This window comes from Salvelinus sp. IW2-2015, linkage group LG17 (assembly GCF_002910315.2).
Source record: "Salvelinus sp. IW2-2015 linkage group LG17, ASM291031v2, whole genome shotgun sequence".
NCBI classification, from domain to species: domain Eukaryota; kingdom Metazoa; phylum Chordata; class Actinopteri; order Salmoniformes; family Salmonidae; genus Salvelinus; species Salvelinus sp. IW2-2015.
Window position 1 is genome coordinate 27,800,367 of NC_036857.1, and position 19,047 is coordinate 27,819,413.

The window sequence follows — 19,047 nt, forward strand, 5'->3', positions numbered from 1 at the left end:
TCCAAAGAACTTTGGTTTTGTTCTTCTTCAAATACATGTGTGGGTAGTACTGACTGCTATACGATTATAGTGTAATATTACATATACCGGTACACCAACATCACAATACACAACATTTTTTATTTTCACAAGCGTAAATGTAATCCGTTTAAAATGATGTAATTATTATTTTTGTAGTAAATATCGTGCATTTATTATTGTTATTATTATTATTATATGAATTCGTTTTATTAGGCATATCATTTTTGCTATTATTATTATTGTAGGGGAGAGAAATTGTTATGAATAATGTTTTATTGTTAATAACTAACCTCTATTTGCGTCTGAATTTTTGTTTGAATTATTATCATCATCTTAACATTATTTTCCATCAAAGACCATATCACTAACCTGATCACAATATTTATCCACAACTCCACAATAGTAATTACAAAACAATGATATATAATCAACAATTTAGGCCTATAAAAGCATACAACATTCTATAGGCAACAGCCCAGAAACCCGGTCGCAGCTGGGGGAGGTAATGGAATTCTACAGGCAGCGATGTGCTGAATGAGTGAGTGCGATATATCCCTTCCCTCCGTGCATTTGCATGCTACACTTATCCATCTTGTTGTCAGCTCGCGAGGTTACCCAGGGTTCACGCGCTAGCTTGTTTCTCTCCCCTACACTCAATAAATAAATCTCCGCAGCGTTCTGTTTACCGCCTGAATATAAATTTGTTTGCAGTCGATCGAAGACCTGTGTGGAGGTATTAGAAATTGTATTTCTCTAATGGCTTTCAGCAGAGGGCGTGGGGGGGGGGGGGGGGGGGGGGGGGGGGGGGGGGGGGGGGGGGGGGGGGGGGGGGTGCAGTGTGATAATAAAAACAAAAAAACAACTAGCATGAGAATCTTTCCTCTCCCTTTATGGAAATACACGTACTTCTTTAATTAAAAAAAGTTAATAAACCCAGTTACCAACGAATTAAATAATCAGAAAATAAATAAATAAATATGCAGCCATGCATATATTCAGTCAGTGGCATATGTTTGATTAGCATATATTTTAAATAAGTGTGTTAAACACACTCCTGGTTGTAAACATCCTGGCAACAGGAGTGATATTATCATGCTGACCTTAGGAAGTAAAACAAGTCCTCTGAACCTTGAGTTGGCTCCGTCTCCATCTCAACAGCTTGTATCCCCAAAACAGACACATTTACCAGAACAGATGATGCTAAACAATCTGGGATAATGTTAAGAATGGAGAAAGAACATTTCCTTCTTTTTTATAGCTGGAATGAAACCAACCAGCAGCCAATACCACCATCCTAAACCTCTTCTCCCTCTGCAAAATAAATGAACCAACTCACTGCATTATTTAACATCCTGCGTGGATGTCAGATTTGGACTTTGCGTCACATGCCTCATTAAAATTATGCACTCCTACAAAACCCTTCTCAGATGCTATTTTGGCGATAAAGTCAAACACCACGTGTTGTTCTGGATGGGTAACCTACAATACCTTGTTGTACCCTGTACAATCCCTTCCATGTGCCCTTATAACATGCATATTACATTTTCACATACCTCCATCCTCGTGTTGATGGCGTCATTGTCTCTATAGTTGTCATTGGAGGTGAGGTAAACAACGCTATTGGTGAGGTTGTCTATCTCAGACAGCAGGTAGAAAGAATATTGATTGACTGATGCTGCTCATTTGTTTTCTGTTCCAGTCTCTGATCTCTCTGATCTGTCGCCAAAAGAGGAGCTGAGCTGCAGAGGCCCAGGGATCATGGTGGCCATGCCTGGATGGATGGGATTATCTCCTATAGGTTTGTATGGACCCCTCAACCTGTTGACACGGACACACACGCACACACACACACACACACACTGACAGTGTTCATACACAAACACACACACACCTTGCTGACAGTGGCGGTAATGATGCTGCAGGCTGAAGCGTAGTGACGGTGCTGACACTGACACGATGAGGCCCTGGTCTAACCCAGGAACACCGTCACAGACTCATTATTTGTCATCTCTCGACCCTGGGAGTGCTGGGAATTAACCGTGCGATGACAGATGACTGTCACCACCAACCTGAGGTCACGGTCGGCCGTTAATGCAGTGTGGGGCTGAGCGGTAAAAGCTGGGCGACCTATACAGTGCTGGGCGACCTATACCTCTGTGGGGTCCACAAGATGACAAACAGGAGCAGTAAAAGCCAGCTAGGCGATATACGTGGTGAGGCCCTCAGCAAGCTGTACAGTGGGGATCACTCAGCAGTCATAACCTCAGTTGTGGTCTTTTCCAGGTCAAGGGACAGAGGCATGTTATAGTGAGGGAGAGATTGGGGGGGACGGGGGAGGGGCTCATCTAAGATGCATGTAACCACATTCCCACAGAGAGGATAATAGAGCGATACACAGCCTACAGCGCTAGCTTGGCATACTCAGACTTCCCAAGAGTATATAGATACTGGTGCGCCACCAGAATATGTGTGTATGATGCTTCACAAATCCTAGGAGCCCAGCGAGGCGCTCAGCAGGCAGTCTCCCAAACACCATGACAACAAAGCATCCGTCATCACCGTTCCTCGCCAGCTGCTGTGCACACTTCTCTGTTTCCTTCCGGAGTTCTTACTGGCGGGAGATGAGCAGGGTTCAACATGAAGCGGGAGCGCGTTGTGTGTGTGTTCATCATAGCAGCACATTGCCATATGCCTCTGTCTTCAGTCTCACACTGCAAGGAATGCAGGGAAATAGAATGAGAATGAGAAGACAGCACATGGCATTTAGACGTTTTTAGAGCTTAAAACGTTTATCGTGGACATGAATAAGGGTGAAGAATTTTGGTGACACAAAGGGCTGTATTTTAATTTCAGGTTTTACCGTAGAATGCATTGAAGCTGTATAATAAAGCCATTGGGTCTGTCCATCGTATCTCCTGTCCTTTCTGAACGATCAATGACCATCAACGTGTTGACATTTAGCCTTGATGATTGGTGTGATTACAATTTCATTTAATCGGTCAGATTTGTTCTAGTGGCAGATATACTGTAAATGCCAATTAGAATACGCTTTTAACCAAAGCAATTTGTACAGCATGCGATTCATCTAGGACTTGAACATTGCTGTAGTGCCAACTGAGCCACACAGGACCACAGCAGAAGTACAGTAAGTGACTCTCTCTCTCAGTTTGCTCTGTCCTTCCCTCGACTGCCACACTTTTATCGGTGGCTTTACCTTTTCATTGTCACCGATCATCCTTAACTGGGATGTATTTAAAACGTCATTGATCTTTATAGTGGCATGCTTTAATATGACGGTAACAGTTGTCTAGCTAACCAGGAAGTCAAATTCCTGAGATGGATGAGCAGTACCAGGTGAGTTGTCATCCATCTACCTGAGTGATGCTCTCCCTCGCTCCGTCCCACACCACGGAGCGGACATATAAATACAACCCATAAAGCTGACACAGGAAATTGATACTTAACAAAAAAAGCAGCTGGAAAGGGGCATGAACGGTGTGACGTACTGCTGAGGGTGGAGGGATGAAGGGAGAGAGGGAAGGGGGAGGGGGAGAGAGAGCGAAAGAGAGAGTGTAAAGGCGGATGATAAGGTTGACGGTTGTAAAATGTACTTGATTGGCTAAAGGCCACCTGTGAAGTTCAGTGTCTTGTTTATCATCGGAGGAATAGAGCACAATGCATTTATAATACCTATAATACCTACTTGTTGGCCTAAAATAAGCCAAATGAAAATATAACAACACAGACAAGAAAGGGTCACCAAGAATGATCTCAGATTAAACGTTTTATGGGCAGTCTGTCTTTGTTTATGTGACCACCAATTGTCAAAAAACATCATCTATGATCTGGTTTGGATTGCTAGTCTGCTGGGATCTGACCTCAAGTTCCAGAATGTATACTGTAATGCATTCTCAACCCTTGATTCTGTTTCATATTCTGCAATGACACTGAGAGTGTTTGTAGTGGCATGGTTTAGTGTGGTGTGTCTGGTTTTTAATGTCTAAAAGCTGACTGTTTAGGATGGAGCAGAGCAGAACAAGCAGAGCTCCTCAGATGCCGGGCCAGGCCTCATTTAATGCTCTGTATTACGACCATAAATCACGTCTGCTCACACAGCACACACAAGAATGCAAAGAATCCAACACTGCTGCCTGCAATTTAGTCTCTCTCTCTCTCTATCTCTCTCTCTCTCTCTCTCTCTCACTCAGTCTCTCGCCCGGTTGGTTTTCTCTCTCCTCTCTCCTCTCTAATCTATTATCTGTCTGTCTCTCTGTTCTGTCCTGTCTTTCTTTCTTTCTTTCTTTCTTTCTTTCTCTCTCTCTCTCTCTCTCTCTCTCTCTCTCTCTCTCTTCTCTCTCTTCTCTCTCTCTCTCTCTCTCTCTCTCTCCTCTCTCTCTCTCTCTCTCTCTCTCTCTCTCTCTCTCTCTCTCTCTCTCTTCTCCTCTCTCTCTCTCTCTCTCTCTCTCTCTCTCTCTGATTTATATTGAGTATGCATCTTCTGTTTTGTGTCCTGATTCAATTGTTTTTATCATACTGTACCTTTGATCTTAGACAGACTGCATTGTCGAGGCCATAGGGTTCCAGGTCATAAATATCTGATATAACACTGCTGGCATTTACTGTATAATCTCTGTCTCTCTGTCTCTCTCTGTCTCTTCTCTCTGTGTGTCTGTCTCTCTCTCCCTCTCCTCTCTCTCTCTCGTCTTTCTCTCTCTCTCTCTCTCTCTGTGTCTCTCTCTGTGTCTCTCTCTGTCTCTCTCTCTCTGTCTGTAATAACAAGTAGAAAGCGTGGCTTATAGTCCTACTAGATGCTGTAAACTAGGGTGCTGAGCCATGCAACAAACACATCCTCTGAGAATGAAGGGGCTCCAACCCTGCTGCAGATAAGCAATTGAAAAGGAGAGGGTTTAGACTGAAAGGGAGGCGGCATCAGCTCTTGTCAAGATGTCTAGTGGGTTGAGAGCCTGTGGTTGGACGGCTGGAAACACTGCCTTGTCTCCATGATTAATGCAGGGTAAATAGGAGGCAGGAGCCAGGGAAAGTGGTGCCTAGAGATTGTGTAACATGAAAACATAATATCACAGAGTTTTTATTGAATCTCTTCCACAGTATGGGCTAATTTCATTACAAAACTTGTTTTCCAGAAGTAGAATGTGCTCTTTAATCTCAATAAAATGCTGTTGGAGAATGAAGTCATTCTAATAAGAAATGAATAAAGATAATGATTCCACTGAGATTGATTTTCCACAAATGCATTTATTAAACATCTCATTAATCAAGAACAGTATCAAATACGTTTAAAAAAAAGCTATGATCCTTAGTTTCTGCATCCAGTTTTAATTTATAGATTAATGACATATACCCATTGATTCTTGAAGAATATAACTTATAAATGCCTCATGAGCTTAGTTCAACAGTCGTACCCCATCAGAACACAAAATATAAGCTTGTTTTACGCCTATGTTTGTCAACAATGTAAATGTAAACAAACACGCTATAGCCTCAAAACATGGTTAAAACTATACATTTGAAATCACGGATGGTCGGTCCTTGCATCCATAGCGCTGTCTGTGAATTTGAGAGGGGTTACATTTCTCCAGCCCCATCCCTTAGCTTTTTAGCGAAATAGGGACAGGGAGACATGTTGATATTGTTTTAACGAAGGATTCTAGCTTCAACACAAACACATATATAACAAAAATAGAACTTCATTCAATATGAACATATGCTTCTGTGTTTTCACACTTACACAACTTACACAAACGAACAGCTATTTAATGATAAGAACACAAAACATGGCCTAACACATGACACCTACAGCAGAAGTCAAATTCCTTTCTCTATGATTTACAGATATGGCCGCCACAATTATTTGACACATTAGGAGCTCTTGAAAAAACAAAACTGATCGCTAGTACGTTACGCTACTTACAGGATCATTCTGGAGGCGAAAGAAACGCACACCTGTTTAGGCGAGGTGTTGGCTAGCGGAGTAGAACACTTGAAAAAGAAAAGGAGAGCCTCACACTCTAGGAGCTCAGATGCAATAATTGAATAACCGACGTTTCGACAGACAAACTGTCTTCATCAGGATCATTACGTGATCATAACATAACACGTGATACCTATACCTATACCGCAAAGTCAAATTCCTTTCTCTCTAATTTAAATAGACGACAAGCACAAGCCAATTACATGACACATGAAAATACAAAATTGATTGATAATGTGTTCAAAACATGCATTTGACATGCAAAACAGTAGCAGAATGTCTTTGAGGATTTTCTTTGCTAATGTAAATCATGTCAATTTTGATAAAAAGATAACATTTTGCCACAAGGTGTAACAGCAACAGAGGGGGCAGTAGTGGTCGCTTTTGGACTAGAAACCTATAAGGATACTGGAAACCCTATAGGTAATAAATCTGCATTCTTCAGTGAGCCACTATCAGAAAATTGAAAGAAAGCTGGCCTCCACAATGCTGGTTTGATTGAATTGACCACCTATACACACACATATTACTGAAGGTCTAGGTGTTTAGGTATGTGGCATAGGCCTGCTCTTACAGGTGAGTAAGTGTAGGGGGTTCTAGGTCGAAGAGGCATCCTCTACATCTGAAATATGCACTGATGTCACTGTCAACATAAGAGGATAGGTGCCCTGGGGCGAGTTTGGAGAGACCTGTGCACAAACATCCGCTGTCTACAACCGTAAGGGCTGACTGCAGACTATCAGAGGCAGGCACAGTTCCGGTGGTGAGCTGGGGAAGGTCCATGGGAGTAACACATAAACAGTCACTGGTGTTGGCCTTACTGTGAGAACCCGACGCAGGGGTACGATCATAATTAACGAGGAGAAGGTTTGGAGATCGAATCCCTCTCACCAGACAAGCACTTCTGAATCCTGAGTACCCAACTCCAACAGAGGACCTTGGGCTGAGGGATGGCATGTGTGTGGTGGTAGAGAGGGAGGGCGACGGTGTCTCAGTCGCTGTCCCTCTGTCCTCCTTATGATCCTTCTTGTATTTCATGCGTCGGTTCTGGAACCAGATCTTGATCTGCCGGTCAGTGAGCCTCAGGCCCGCAGCCATCTCCAGCCTGCGTGGTCGACATAGGTAGGGGCTGAAGTGAAACTCCTTTTCCAGCTCCACTAGCTGAGTACTGGTGAACGRCGTCCTCGCTCGCCTCCCTCCGTCTCTACCTCTGTCTCCGTCTCGCCCTCCATCTCTTCCTCTACTTGGGAGACCACCAGCCTCGTTACGACTGCACACTGAATCACCTGGGGAAATGACAAAAGGAACATGTAAAAGAGCAGTCATTTAAAAGTCAGCAAGCGGGCACCCAGGCGAGCTTCCGCAAAAAGGGAACGCTTAACTGAGGGACTTAGGAATACTAATAGGCATCATGTAAAGTGTCCTGGGATAAAGTGTTTTTTCTGGAGTCAATTAACCTTTTACTGCAGTGGGCTAAATCAGGGTCACACAGTGTTTCTTGATAGTCTTAAACACATCTACTTTGAAACAAAAGTACACACCTCACACACATGGTTATGGACTGAAGAAAAGAAGACACCTGTACCATGTCAGATATAGAGTTGAAATAAATTACATTTTGAGTTTGCATCCCAATATTACACTTTATATACATCACAGAAGCCTGAAATGTAACAAAACCATTTGACATAGAAACCACCGGATTTCTGTTGTTTAAAAAAAAAGTTTTTTATTAATGAGGAAATTATGATAAATATGAATAACATTCCACTCATGTCACCAAAGAGGGCACTTTTGATCATTGACTGCAGGAAAGGGCTACATGTTTTTCTTTCAAAGCGTTCTTCTCTCCTTAATTGCATCAATTGCTTTGGGTTCATGACTAACCCAAGAGAGACCTGTCCCATGGGCCTGAGAGAAACACATCTATACCTTGCTGATAATGTACTGCAAGTGTCTGAGACATAACACCAGTTACAGCTTGTCTCAGATGATGGTGTTTTGAGAAAGTTGGTCTAAGGGAATCGTCTTACATACGCATTAATCAAATCTACACACGGCAGTGGTGTACCTGTCAACTCAATCACTTAAAGAGTGCCTTGGGACCACCACTGGAAACAACCACCTTCAGAGTGTCAGATGTGCCACAACAATCCTGTCAGTAGCTATTGTATTCAGGGTTTAAAGTCCCAGTTTACACCTGGATATCTGACCTACTTAGGAGGAAATGATCGTGTGTGATAGAATTGAGAACTAACATGAGGAGTTGTTCAAACGTATTATTCAAATTTCTTCAAATGTAACACAAACATATATATATGTGTATATACACTCTTAGAAAAGGAGGGTGGGAGAACCATTTTTGGTTCCAGGTAGAACCCTTTTTGGTTACAGGTAGAACTCTTTTGGGTTCCATGTAGAACTCTCTATGAAAAAGAGTTCTACCTGGAACCAAAAAGGGTTCTTCAAAGGGTTCTCCTGTGGTGACAGCTGAAGAACCCCTTTAGGTTCTAAATAGCACCCTTTTTTTCTAAAAGTGTAGGTATAGCATAATTCTGGTCACATCTAAACTCTAAATTATGTCAACAAAGGTTAAAACAAGAATTATTGCCTAATACTTATTCTTTCTATGTTAATATGTGAGCAAGTCATAACTCACAAATGTCCTTTTGGCACCAAAATTATAAGGTGTGCCATGTTCTGAAAAAATACGTTTGAAGACTAGGTAAATGCAGATATAGGCTAGGGTAATATGGGCAGTCATCATTATGACACTGTACTATATTAAAATATGATATTATATTTACCTAATTCGTTGGAGTCAGATGCACTCTGGTTTAGGTCATGCCGAGTTTCTCTCATCCAGGGGAAGAGATGCCTCGGTGAGAGGAAGTAAGTGGATGCACTGCACCTCTTGCCTCTGACGACTGCTTTGCCCTTGGCATGGCGGGTATCCACCGGGTCCAGGGTGCCCCATAACGGGTCAGTCGGGTACGGCGTACAGCTGACACAAGCAGAAGAGGTGACTGAACGCTGGAAGAGTGGAATCTCTCGGAATTGTGGCGCGTGGCCTCCTTCACTGTGTCCGGTGCCGTATCCAGCAGGTTCGGTTGCAGTGTTGTGTTCGTCCTGTAGATGACATGGGAGAAGGGACTGGTGCTGGTCCATAGACCTAGCAGGGTGCACTTCATCAAATTCACTCTGATAAATAGAACTATGGGTACGCCCTGAATGTTGGGAAGGTATGCACTTTTGCATGTTAAATATATAGCTTTACAAGGAACGTAAATGTAAAAGCTTTATGCAAAAGACTTTGAATAAGCTTTAAGACTGTATTGAATAATATTACCAGAGGGGTAAACCGTGAAGTCACGTGGGGCCGTCCTCCAATAGTCGCGCGCTGGAGTTGCAAACCGTCCGAAAGGAACTTAATCCCGCTGGAGGAACCCGCTCCGATTCTTCAGGCAGCATTGCAATAAGCACGGGTTTCTTCACCTATGGATGAAAACAACTAATTAGTGTATGAAAAGTATGAGAGGACTAGCAGTGTATGTATGCAGTTTTAGAACGCGAGAGAGTGGAAGATGGAGAGAGAGAGAGGGAGCTAGAGAGAGAGGAGAGAGAGATAAAGAGAGAGAGAGAGAGAGAGAGAGAGAGAGAGATAAAGAGAGAGAGAGAGAGAGAGAGAGAGAGAAAAAGAGGCACGCACTGAACGCATCATTTGGAACTAAATATCTATTAGTTTTTTATTTACAGAGTACCAGATGTGGGAAGAAGTCGAATGGAAATCCAGCGCAATGAAAGTTGCATCGTTTTTTAAACTTTCCTGGTAGGTTATATAAATGCTCCTTGTTGGAAACTATTGAATAAGTGATATGTTAGCCTACTTGGATAATATCAATACTATCGCAAGATATACAAAAAATTACATTTGACTAAATGTGTAATTTCCGTGAATGTGTTATTGTAACATGAGTGTGCTGTTTGTTGAAGTGTTATTACTATATTAAAAAAGAGGACCAACCACTGTGAATGGTATTCCTCTGGATATACAAAGCTTGGGCTTAAAAATCTACTTTTGTCTATTTACTTTATTCTATTTGCTTGTGAATATGCATTCAGTTCATAGTGGTTGCATGCTAATACACTCAGCGAGGGAACTATCCGAGTTAGTAGTGCACTTATCTAGTTAGATAAAGGACTTAGAACAGATTCGAATAGAGTCAATGGGAGTGGTCAAACAAAGGGTTTTGACAATCACTGCCACACAAAGAGAACGAGAAGACCACAGAAGAATATAGAAAATAATAGTATTTTTTACCTCAAATGTCTGGCTACCTGCGATTACTAATCACTATCCACGTGGATGTGTTTTTGGCTCTGCCAAACAACGTTTATATTACAGAGTATTTCCCGATTGATAAAACCCGTGTGTATGGACGGATAGACAAAGAGGGAGGCAAATGACTGGCTGGGCTACTGTACGTTATACGAACTCAACGCTAACACCAAAGCAATAGCCTGTGGACTTCAGGGTAATTTGGAGGTGTGATGTTGCAATAATATTTAGGCCAATGTACATATTATTATAAAAAATAGACTATATAGTTTGCTTTTAATACCCTACCCAAACGAGCATGGTCTACAGCAGAGCCATGTAGAGATAGGGCTCTGGTGGCTTTAAAGTGGACGTGGACTAAGGATGATATTATCTCAAAATGTTGATTCGATTCTAGGCCTACAATAATATATTTTCACTAGTATTTCTATAATATAATACAACAAATCTGTTGAGGAGAATCCTTCCAGCAGCAAGGTGATGGATGATGCACTCTGGATCGCCTAGCCGGGACGACCCAGCATCTTCACAGCACCACTCTGATTTAATCCCTCTTCCGTTTACCCTCCTTCTAGCCTCGCCACAAGGGTAACCTCACTCCCTGATTCATATCCTCAATTCACACGTCACACACTCACTCCAATAAGTTATTTGAACATAAACATGAGCGTATCATGTTCTCAATATTGTAGGCTAAAATGATTAAAGGACATAATTTAGAATAAAAGAACAACAAGAATAGCACGAGGGTAGAGATAGGATTTCCGGCAACATCAAATGTTCATGGAGAGCAAGGATAATCAGGATAAACAAAATACTCCACTTGAATTTAAGCTAAATCGAGTTATGGGTCATAGTCATATCCTAGTAATGTGCACAGCCTCATAGTAATGAGAGCCTTTCCAGAATAATTTAGGTGATTGGGACAAATAAGAAGACCATCTCTTAAACGTTAACAATAAGACGTACAATAAGACGTACATATAAAAAATGACACATATTCGCATTTATTTACAATATTAGGCCTACATTAAAATAGGCTACCTCTAGCCATTTCATTTGAAACTGGTATGCCTAGTATACTGTGCACAATTAAACAGGCTGCGTATACTGCGTTTATTAGAGGGAGCTTATCAGAAGACACTCCTCATGCCCTTAACCTTTCCAATAGTTTTTCCCAAATCATTCTTGTTTTAAGAACGATTTGTTATTTAGAGTACAGTGTATTGCTGTCACAGAGCTTGTCAGATAGAGGCATTCAGTGTGCACATAGTAGGGTTCGCATTGGTGCCATTTAGGTGACATGTAATATGACTTGGTTGGAGAGTGCGGTGAATGAGAGACGATTCATTCCAACCTGAGATACAGATAGTAAAAAAGGAACTCAACAGGCCTATTTGACCTTCATGTGCATTTAATCCACTTTTTCATTTCCCCCACCCATGATCAATTTCGATATATAGGCTACACATACTCAGTACAGTATTAGGATCAGGATAATTATAAGGATAACATGATGATGATTATTATTATTATTATTACCATCATCATATTGTGTACCTGTAACGTCAGGCACTAATTTTAGCTGGAAATGAGAAATGAGAGTAAAGGAATTCAATTCCGTTTGTTTTCTTTGTTTCAAATCGTTGAACACTCGGCTGTGTTGGATATAGAATAGAATCTGTGATATACTATCTCAGCAAGAACATAATTTAGCTCCTCCGTGCGCATACACCACGATTCTCCGTGAACTCTGGTTGAACCGACCAAGTGGCAATAAATCATTTTTCTCTGTCTGCACAAAAGCGCGCGCCAGTCCCTCTGGGTGTCAACCCCTTCTTCTTGGCTTGGTGGCTGACACAAACAGCCGAGGAAACATTGAACAAGTTTCGTAACGATTGAGGATTTTAACATACAATATATCTTAACTCACAGCATATAGCACATGGCTACCATGTAGGCCTAGCACTTGCAGCAAAATTCCTAACCCCTTTGTTCCAAAAACACTGTTCTCTACACTGCTCTTCTCAACAACAAAAAGCATCCATGCCAATAATGTATTTTCGGCGGACAGAGCTCGAGTCGGGCAGAGAAGAGGAGACAGAGAGCTCGTGGAAGGACGTTAATGGGCAGAGGATGTTGTCGGTTAAAACGGTGCATACAAATGGACCTGTCTCGGCAGAGCACGCGGGAGATTTATTGGCCCGGTGCCCTACATTTCTGTAAACAATTCAGAGTGAAATGAAAGGACCGGAGACTTTGCTGAGCACTGCACACTTCACACATGAGGAAAAGTAAAAGACACACATTGTCAATTTCCAAAACATGTGTTAATGTCTTGACCTATATGAATAGGCAATTTACATGCAATACACATAGAAAAAAACGGTTCCTTATAGAACCCTGCATGGTGCCATTTATGAATTATGGCTACTACCATTAAACTGCAATATTTTGAGCTAAGAATATAATATAATAAACAATTAAATAAAGCACAAAAGTATACCAGCATAGTTTTTAGAATGTATTGTCATTATTTGCAAACATAGTTTGGAAATATGCATTGGTGGCCAGGCAGGTATCACTTCGTTTGAATGATGGCCTAAGTCAACTCTGGCTGACTTCTTTACAATACAATAAAATATCCATTAGTTAGAGTGAAAAAATGTGTCATCTGCTCCCTTCTCAACGCCCCAAACCTCACACATACAGTTGAAGTCGGAAGTTTACATACACTTAGGTTGGAGGCATTAAAACTCGTTTTTCAACCACTCCACATATTTCTTGTTAACAAACTATAGTTTTGGCAAGTCAGTTAGGACATCTACTTTGTGCATGACACAAGTAATTTCTCCAACAATTGTTTACAGACAGATTATTTCACTTATAATTCACTGTATCACAATTCCAGTGGGTCAGAGGTTTACATACACTAAATTGACTGTGCCTTTAAACAGCTTGGAAAATTCCAGAAAATGATGTCATGGCTTTAGAAGCTTCAGATAGGCTAATTAACATAATTTGAGTCAATTGGAGGTGTACCTGTGGATGTATTGCAAGGCCTACCTTCAAACTCAGTGCAACTTTGCTTGACATCATGGGAAAATCTAAAGAAATCTGCCAAGTTCTCAGAAAAAAAATTGTAGACCTCCACAAGTCTGGTTTATCCTTGGGAGCAATTTCCAAACGCCTGAAGGTACCACGTTCATCTGTACAAACAATAAACAAGTATAAACACCATGGGATCACGCAGCTACCACTCAGGAAGGAGACGCATTCTGTCTCCTAGAGATGAACGTACTTTGGTGCAAAAGTGCAAATCAATCCCAGAACAGCAAAGGACCTTGTGAAGATGCTGGAGGAAACAGGTACAAAAGTATCTATATCCATAGTAAAACGAGTTCTATATCGACATAACCTGAAAGGCCGCTCAGCAAGGAAGAAGCCACTGCTCCAAAACCGCCAGAAAAAAGCCAGACTACGGTTTGCAAATGCACATGGGGACAAAGATCGTACTTTTTGGAGAAATGTCCTCTGCTCTGATGAAACAAAAATAGAACTGTTTGGCCATAATGACCATCGTTATGTTTGGAGGAAAAAGGAGGAGGCTTGCAAGCCGGAGAACATCATCCCAACTGTGAAGCACGGGGGTGGCAGCATCATGTTGTGGGGGTGCTTTGCTGTAGGAGGGACCGGTGCACTTCACAAAATGGATGGCATCAAGAGGAGGGAAAATTATGTGGATATATTGAAGCAACATCTCAAGACATCAGTCAGGAAGTTAAAGCTTGGTCGCAAATGGGTCTTCCAAATGGACAATGACCCAAGCATATTTCCAAAGTTGTGGCAAAATGGCTTAAGGACAACAAAGTCAAGGTATTGAACATTTGTGGGCAGACCTGAAAAGCGTGTGCGAGCAAGTAGGCCTACAAACCTGACTCAGTTACACCAGCTCTGTCAGGAGGAATGGGCCAAAAACCACCCAACTGATTGTGGGAAGCTGTGGTGATCCTAACTGACCTAAGACAGGGAATTTTTACTAGGATTAAATGTCTTTATTTGTGAATAACTGAGTTTAAATGTATTTGGCTAAGGTGTATGTAAACTTCCGACTTCAACTGTACAGTTGAGATAAACACAGGTTTACGCAGCTCCCCTGGACAGAGAGCATGTTGTGGGGCACAACAGTAGGGTATTGTTTTGAGGCTGTGAACCCAGCAGCCCTCCAGTTGTCAGATAAATTCTGCCGTTTTTTAAATCAGCGCCCAGCCCAGGATTCGAACCGGCCACCTTTCGGGCCACAGGTCCAGCTCCTGCCATAGGTCCAACTCCTTAGACACTGGGTTACCTCCATGACTCATTACAGAGAAGAAGAAAAAAGGAGCTAAAACATGAGTTCATCTGCCAAAATGAAGCCAAAATGCTATGCAGACATACAGTACCAGTCAAAAGTTTAGACACATCTACACACTCAAGGGTTTTTCTTAGATTTGACAATTTTCTACATTGTAGAATAATAGTGAAGACATCAAACTATGAAATAACACATATGGAATCATGTAGTAACCAAAAAAGTGTTAAACAAACCAGAATTTTATATTTTGGCTTCTTCAAAGTAGCAACTCTTTGCCTTGATGACAGCTTTGCACACTCTTGGCATACTCTCGACCAGCTTCACCTTAAATGCTTTTCCAACAGTCTTGAAGGAGTTCCCACATATGCTGAGCACTTGTTGGCTGCTTTTCCTTCACACTTGTCCTTTCCGTCCAACTCATCCCAAACCATCTCAATTGGGTTGAGGTCGGGTAATTGTGGAGGCCAGGTCATCTGATGCAGCACTCCATCACTCTAGTTCTTGGTAAAATAGCCCTTACACAGCCTGGAGGTGTTGTCCTGTCTCACTAAGCGCAAACCAGATGGGATGGCGTATTGCTGCAGAATGCTGTGGTAGCCACATGCTGGTCAAGTATGCCTTGAATTCTATATAAATCACAGAGAGTGTCACCAGCAAAGCACCCCCACACCATCATACGTCCTCCATGCTTCACGGTGGTAACTACACATGCAGAGATCATCCGTTGACCTACTCTGCGTCTCACAAAGACACGGTGGTTGGAACCAAAAATCTCAAATTTGGACTCATTAGACCAAAGGACAGATTTTCACCAGTCCCAAAGTCCATTGCTCGTGGTTCTTGGCCCAAGCAAGTCTCTTCTTCTTATTGGTGGTGTCCTTTGGTAGTGGTTTCTTTGCAGAAATTCAACCATGAACACCTGATTCACACAGACTCCTCTGAACAGTTGATGTTGAGATGTGTCTGTTACTTGAACTCTGTGAAGCATTTATTTGGGCTACAATTTCTGAGGCTGGTAACTCAATTTTTATTTATTTTTTTAACCTTTATTTAACTAGGCTAGTCAGTTAAGAACAAATTCTTTTTTTCAATGACGGCCTAGGAACAGTGGGTTAACTGCCTTGTTCAGGGGCAGAACGACAGACTTTTTACCTTCTCAGCTCAGGGATTTGATCTTGCAACCTTTCGGTTACAAGTCAAATGCTCTAACCACAGGCTACCTAGGCTACCTATCTGAACTTATCCTCTTCAGCAGAGGTAACTCCTTTCCTGTAGCGGTTCTCATGAGAGCCAGTTTCAGCATAGCGCTTGATGGTTTTGCGACTGTACTTGAATAAATGTTACAAGTTCTTGAAATGTTCCGGATTGACTGACCTTTATGTCTTCAAGTAATGATGTACTGTCGTTTCTCTTTTCTTATTTGAGCTGTTCTTGCCATAATATGGACTTGGTCTTTTACCAAATAGGGCTATCTTCTGTATACCACCTCGACCTTGTCACATACAACTAATTGGCTCAAACACGCTAAGAAGGAAAGAAATTCCACAAATTCACTTGTAACAAGGCACACCTGTTAATTGAAATGCATTCCAGGTGATTACCTCATGAACCTGGTTGAGAGAATTCCAAGCGTGTGCAAAGCTGCAATCAAGGCAAAGGATGGCTACTTTGAACAATCTCAAATATAAAATATATTTTGATTTGTTTAACACTTTTTTGGTTACTACATGATTCCATATGTGTTATTTCATAGTTTAGATGTCTTCACTATTATTCTACAATGTAAAAAATAGTAAAAATAAAGAAAAACCCTTGAATGAGTAGGTGTGTCCAAACTTTTCACTGGTACTGTATAATTATTTTGATGTTATGGAAGAACAACTTACCTGCAGTTGTTGTCAGCAGCAGCCACAAGAGAGATCCTCTAACTCTGACAGTTCTGGGTTACTGTCAGACTGAGCAAAACATAGATAGTGTGTTAAAAGTAATTTATGATTCACTTATTATACATCATTTATTATAAATAATTTATACATGCCTCCTCTCAGTCAGCAACAGTCTTCTTTCTAATGGCTTCATGAAAACACAGGCTAGCCCCTTCAATTGACCACACTGAAATACCGAACTAAAATAAACATTTAGCTAATTGCTAATGTCAGGCTGGGTCCGTAGCTCTATTTGGCATACGAAAATGTATTTTATTTGAAAGAGTTAGTTGGCTAGCTTGTAAAGGGACTAATTAAAGTAGCCTAGTTTTTTATGTTAGTTAGCTAGCTAGCTTATAAACGTGCTCAAATTCTAATAAAACTATAGACTATAGTTTATCATATGACTTTGGCTTCATATACAGTGTGCATATTTTTTAAAATGATTTTAAATGATACAATGACTGAGGTTAAAGTGCAGACTGTCAGCTTTCATTTGATGGTATTTTCAACCATATCAGGTGAATTGTTTCGAAATTACAGCACTTTCTGTTCATAGTCCCCCATACAGTTATTAAAGTAGTCAAAAGTTTAGTATTTGGTCCCGTATTCCTAGCACGCAATTTTGTTTTGTTTTGGTTGTGTTTCAGATTATTTTGTGCCCAATAGAAATTAATGATAAATAAGTAAATGCCCAGGACATTCAAATAACGATTGACATATTTTCATTAAAAACGTTATTTTGAGAAATGTATTCATACTTTTTCATCCTTCTACAAAATACAGTCCCGACACAAATCTAGGGTTGCTACCCAAGCCGACTGGTCGTTCGTTCTATCGGTTTGGTTGCTAGAGACTCGACCCAGTCACTCAGTCTTTTTGTTCTGTATCTATGGACGAGACCCAGTCATTCGTTCTAAATGTTTCATTGCCATACTGGCTGGCAACGTTCTTATTTATCCCTTGCTTGCTCGTTAGCCAAGTCAAAAAGTGCAGCCAGAATAACAGCAAAGTAGCCACATTAGCATTTGTTTCAGTTGTTTTCTAGTTACATTTATTTGGATACGTCCATAACAATGAGCTAATGAGGCGCGATTTCGCCAGGCATAGAATAAGTGCTCGGTTACAGCCCCGTGCTGTTGCAAAATAAATGCTAGATAGAAAACAAGAGGAAATAATGTGTTTAATAAAAGCATACACATACAAAGTTACAAACGCACAAATATCATAGCCTCACCTGCTATTGTAATGGTGAGAAGTTAGCATGTCTTGGGGTATGATATTTGTGCATCTGTAACTTTCTCACTCATAATTATTCACGATTAATTCAGGACTATCCGTAATTATGGTAGCATCCACATGAATGTAGAAGTGTTTAGAAACATATTATATTCTTATGTACAATAAAAGTGACTCCAAAATGACATGAAGGGATAATCAACAACAGGCTATACGTTCTTTATACAATATGTGGGTCTAATCCTGAATGCTGATTGGTTAAAACCGCATTCCAGCGGGTGTCTATTCCACAAGTTACCTTCGGCTAAATCTAAGACATTAAAATGCTTTCTCATCAGCCCAGTCAAGCAATTTATAAACTTGATCTCCATTATAAAAAGCATTTAGAGACATTATCTCACATTTCTTTTTGACTAACATTTAGTATTCAACAGCCGAGATTTGTATAAACCTTGCTGTCAGACTCTCCGACATTTGCAACATTGTTTCAATTTTCAAATTCATCTCTAGCTGTCAAACACAGATTCAACCACAAAGACCAGGGAGGTTTTCCAATGCCTCGCAAAGAAGCGCACCAATTAGTAAATGGGTAAAAAAATAGAAAACAGACATTGAATATCCTTTTGAGCATGGTAAAGTTATTAATTACACTGTGGATGGTGTATTAACACACCCAGTCACTACAAAGATACAGGCGTCTTTCCTAACTCAGTTGCCAGAGAGGAAAGAAACTTCTCAGGGATTTCAACATGAGGCCAATGGTGACTTTAAAACAGTTACAGAGTTGAATGGTTGTGATAGGAGAAAACTGAGGATGGATCAACAACATTGTAGTTACTCCACAATATCAAATTAAATTGTATTTGTCACATGCACAGAAAACAACAGTGAAATGCTTACCTACAAGCCCTTAACCAACAATGCAGTTTTAAGAAAAATACCTATAGCAAATTAAGAAATAAACGTAACAAATAATTAAAGAGCAGCAGTAAAATAACAATAGCGAGGCTATATACAGGTACCGGTACAGAGTCAATGTGCGGGGGCACCAGTTATTCGAGGTTATTGAGGTAGTACAGTTGAAGTCGGAAGTTTACATACACTTAGGTTGGAGTCACTAAAACTCGTTTTTCAACCACTCCACAAATTTCTTGTTAACAAACTATAGTTTTGACAA

At 40.9% G+C, this 19,047-nt stretch overlaps 1 protein-coding gene across 12 annotated transcripts in view; it reads right to left on the minus strand.

The window, feature by feature from the left end:
• Positions 1-5,257: 5,257 nt before the first annotated feature.
• The window catches only part of LOC111976429 (homeobox protein Hox-C10a), an 85,010-nt gene continuing 71,220 nt past the window's right edge, over positions 5,258-19,047 (minus strand). For 6 of the 12 annotated variants that reach the window (XM_070448057.1, XM_070448054.1, XM_070448053.1 and 3 more), the window contains 3 exons: positions 16,593-16,661; positions 8,821-9,508; positions 5,258-7,299 (listed from right to left, as the gene is read on the minus strand). In XM_070448057.1, coding sequence (XP_070304158.1) covers positions 6,584-7,299; positions 8,821-9,271 — 1,167 coding nt within the window. In that variant the 5' untranslated portion in view covers positions 9,272-9,508; positions 16,593-16,661 and the 3' untranslated portion in view covers positions 5,258-6,583. Of the gene's footprint in view, positions 7,300-8,820; positions 9,509-16,592; positions 16,662-19,047 lie in introns of those variants that run through there. The other 6 variants (XM_070448060.1, XM_070448061.1, XM_070448059.1 and 3 more) reach the window with 3 other exon arrangements.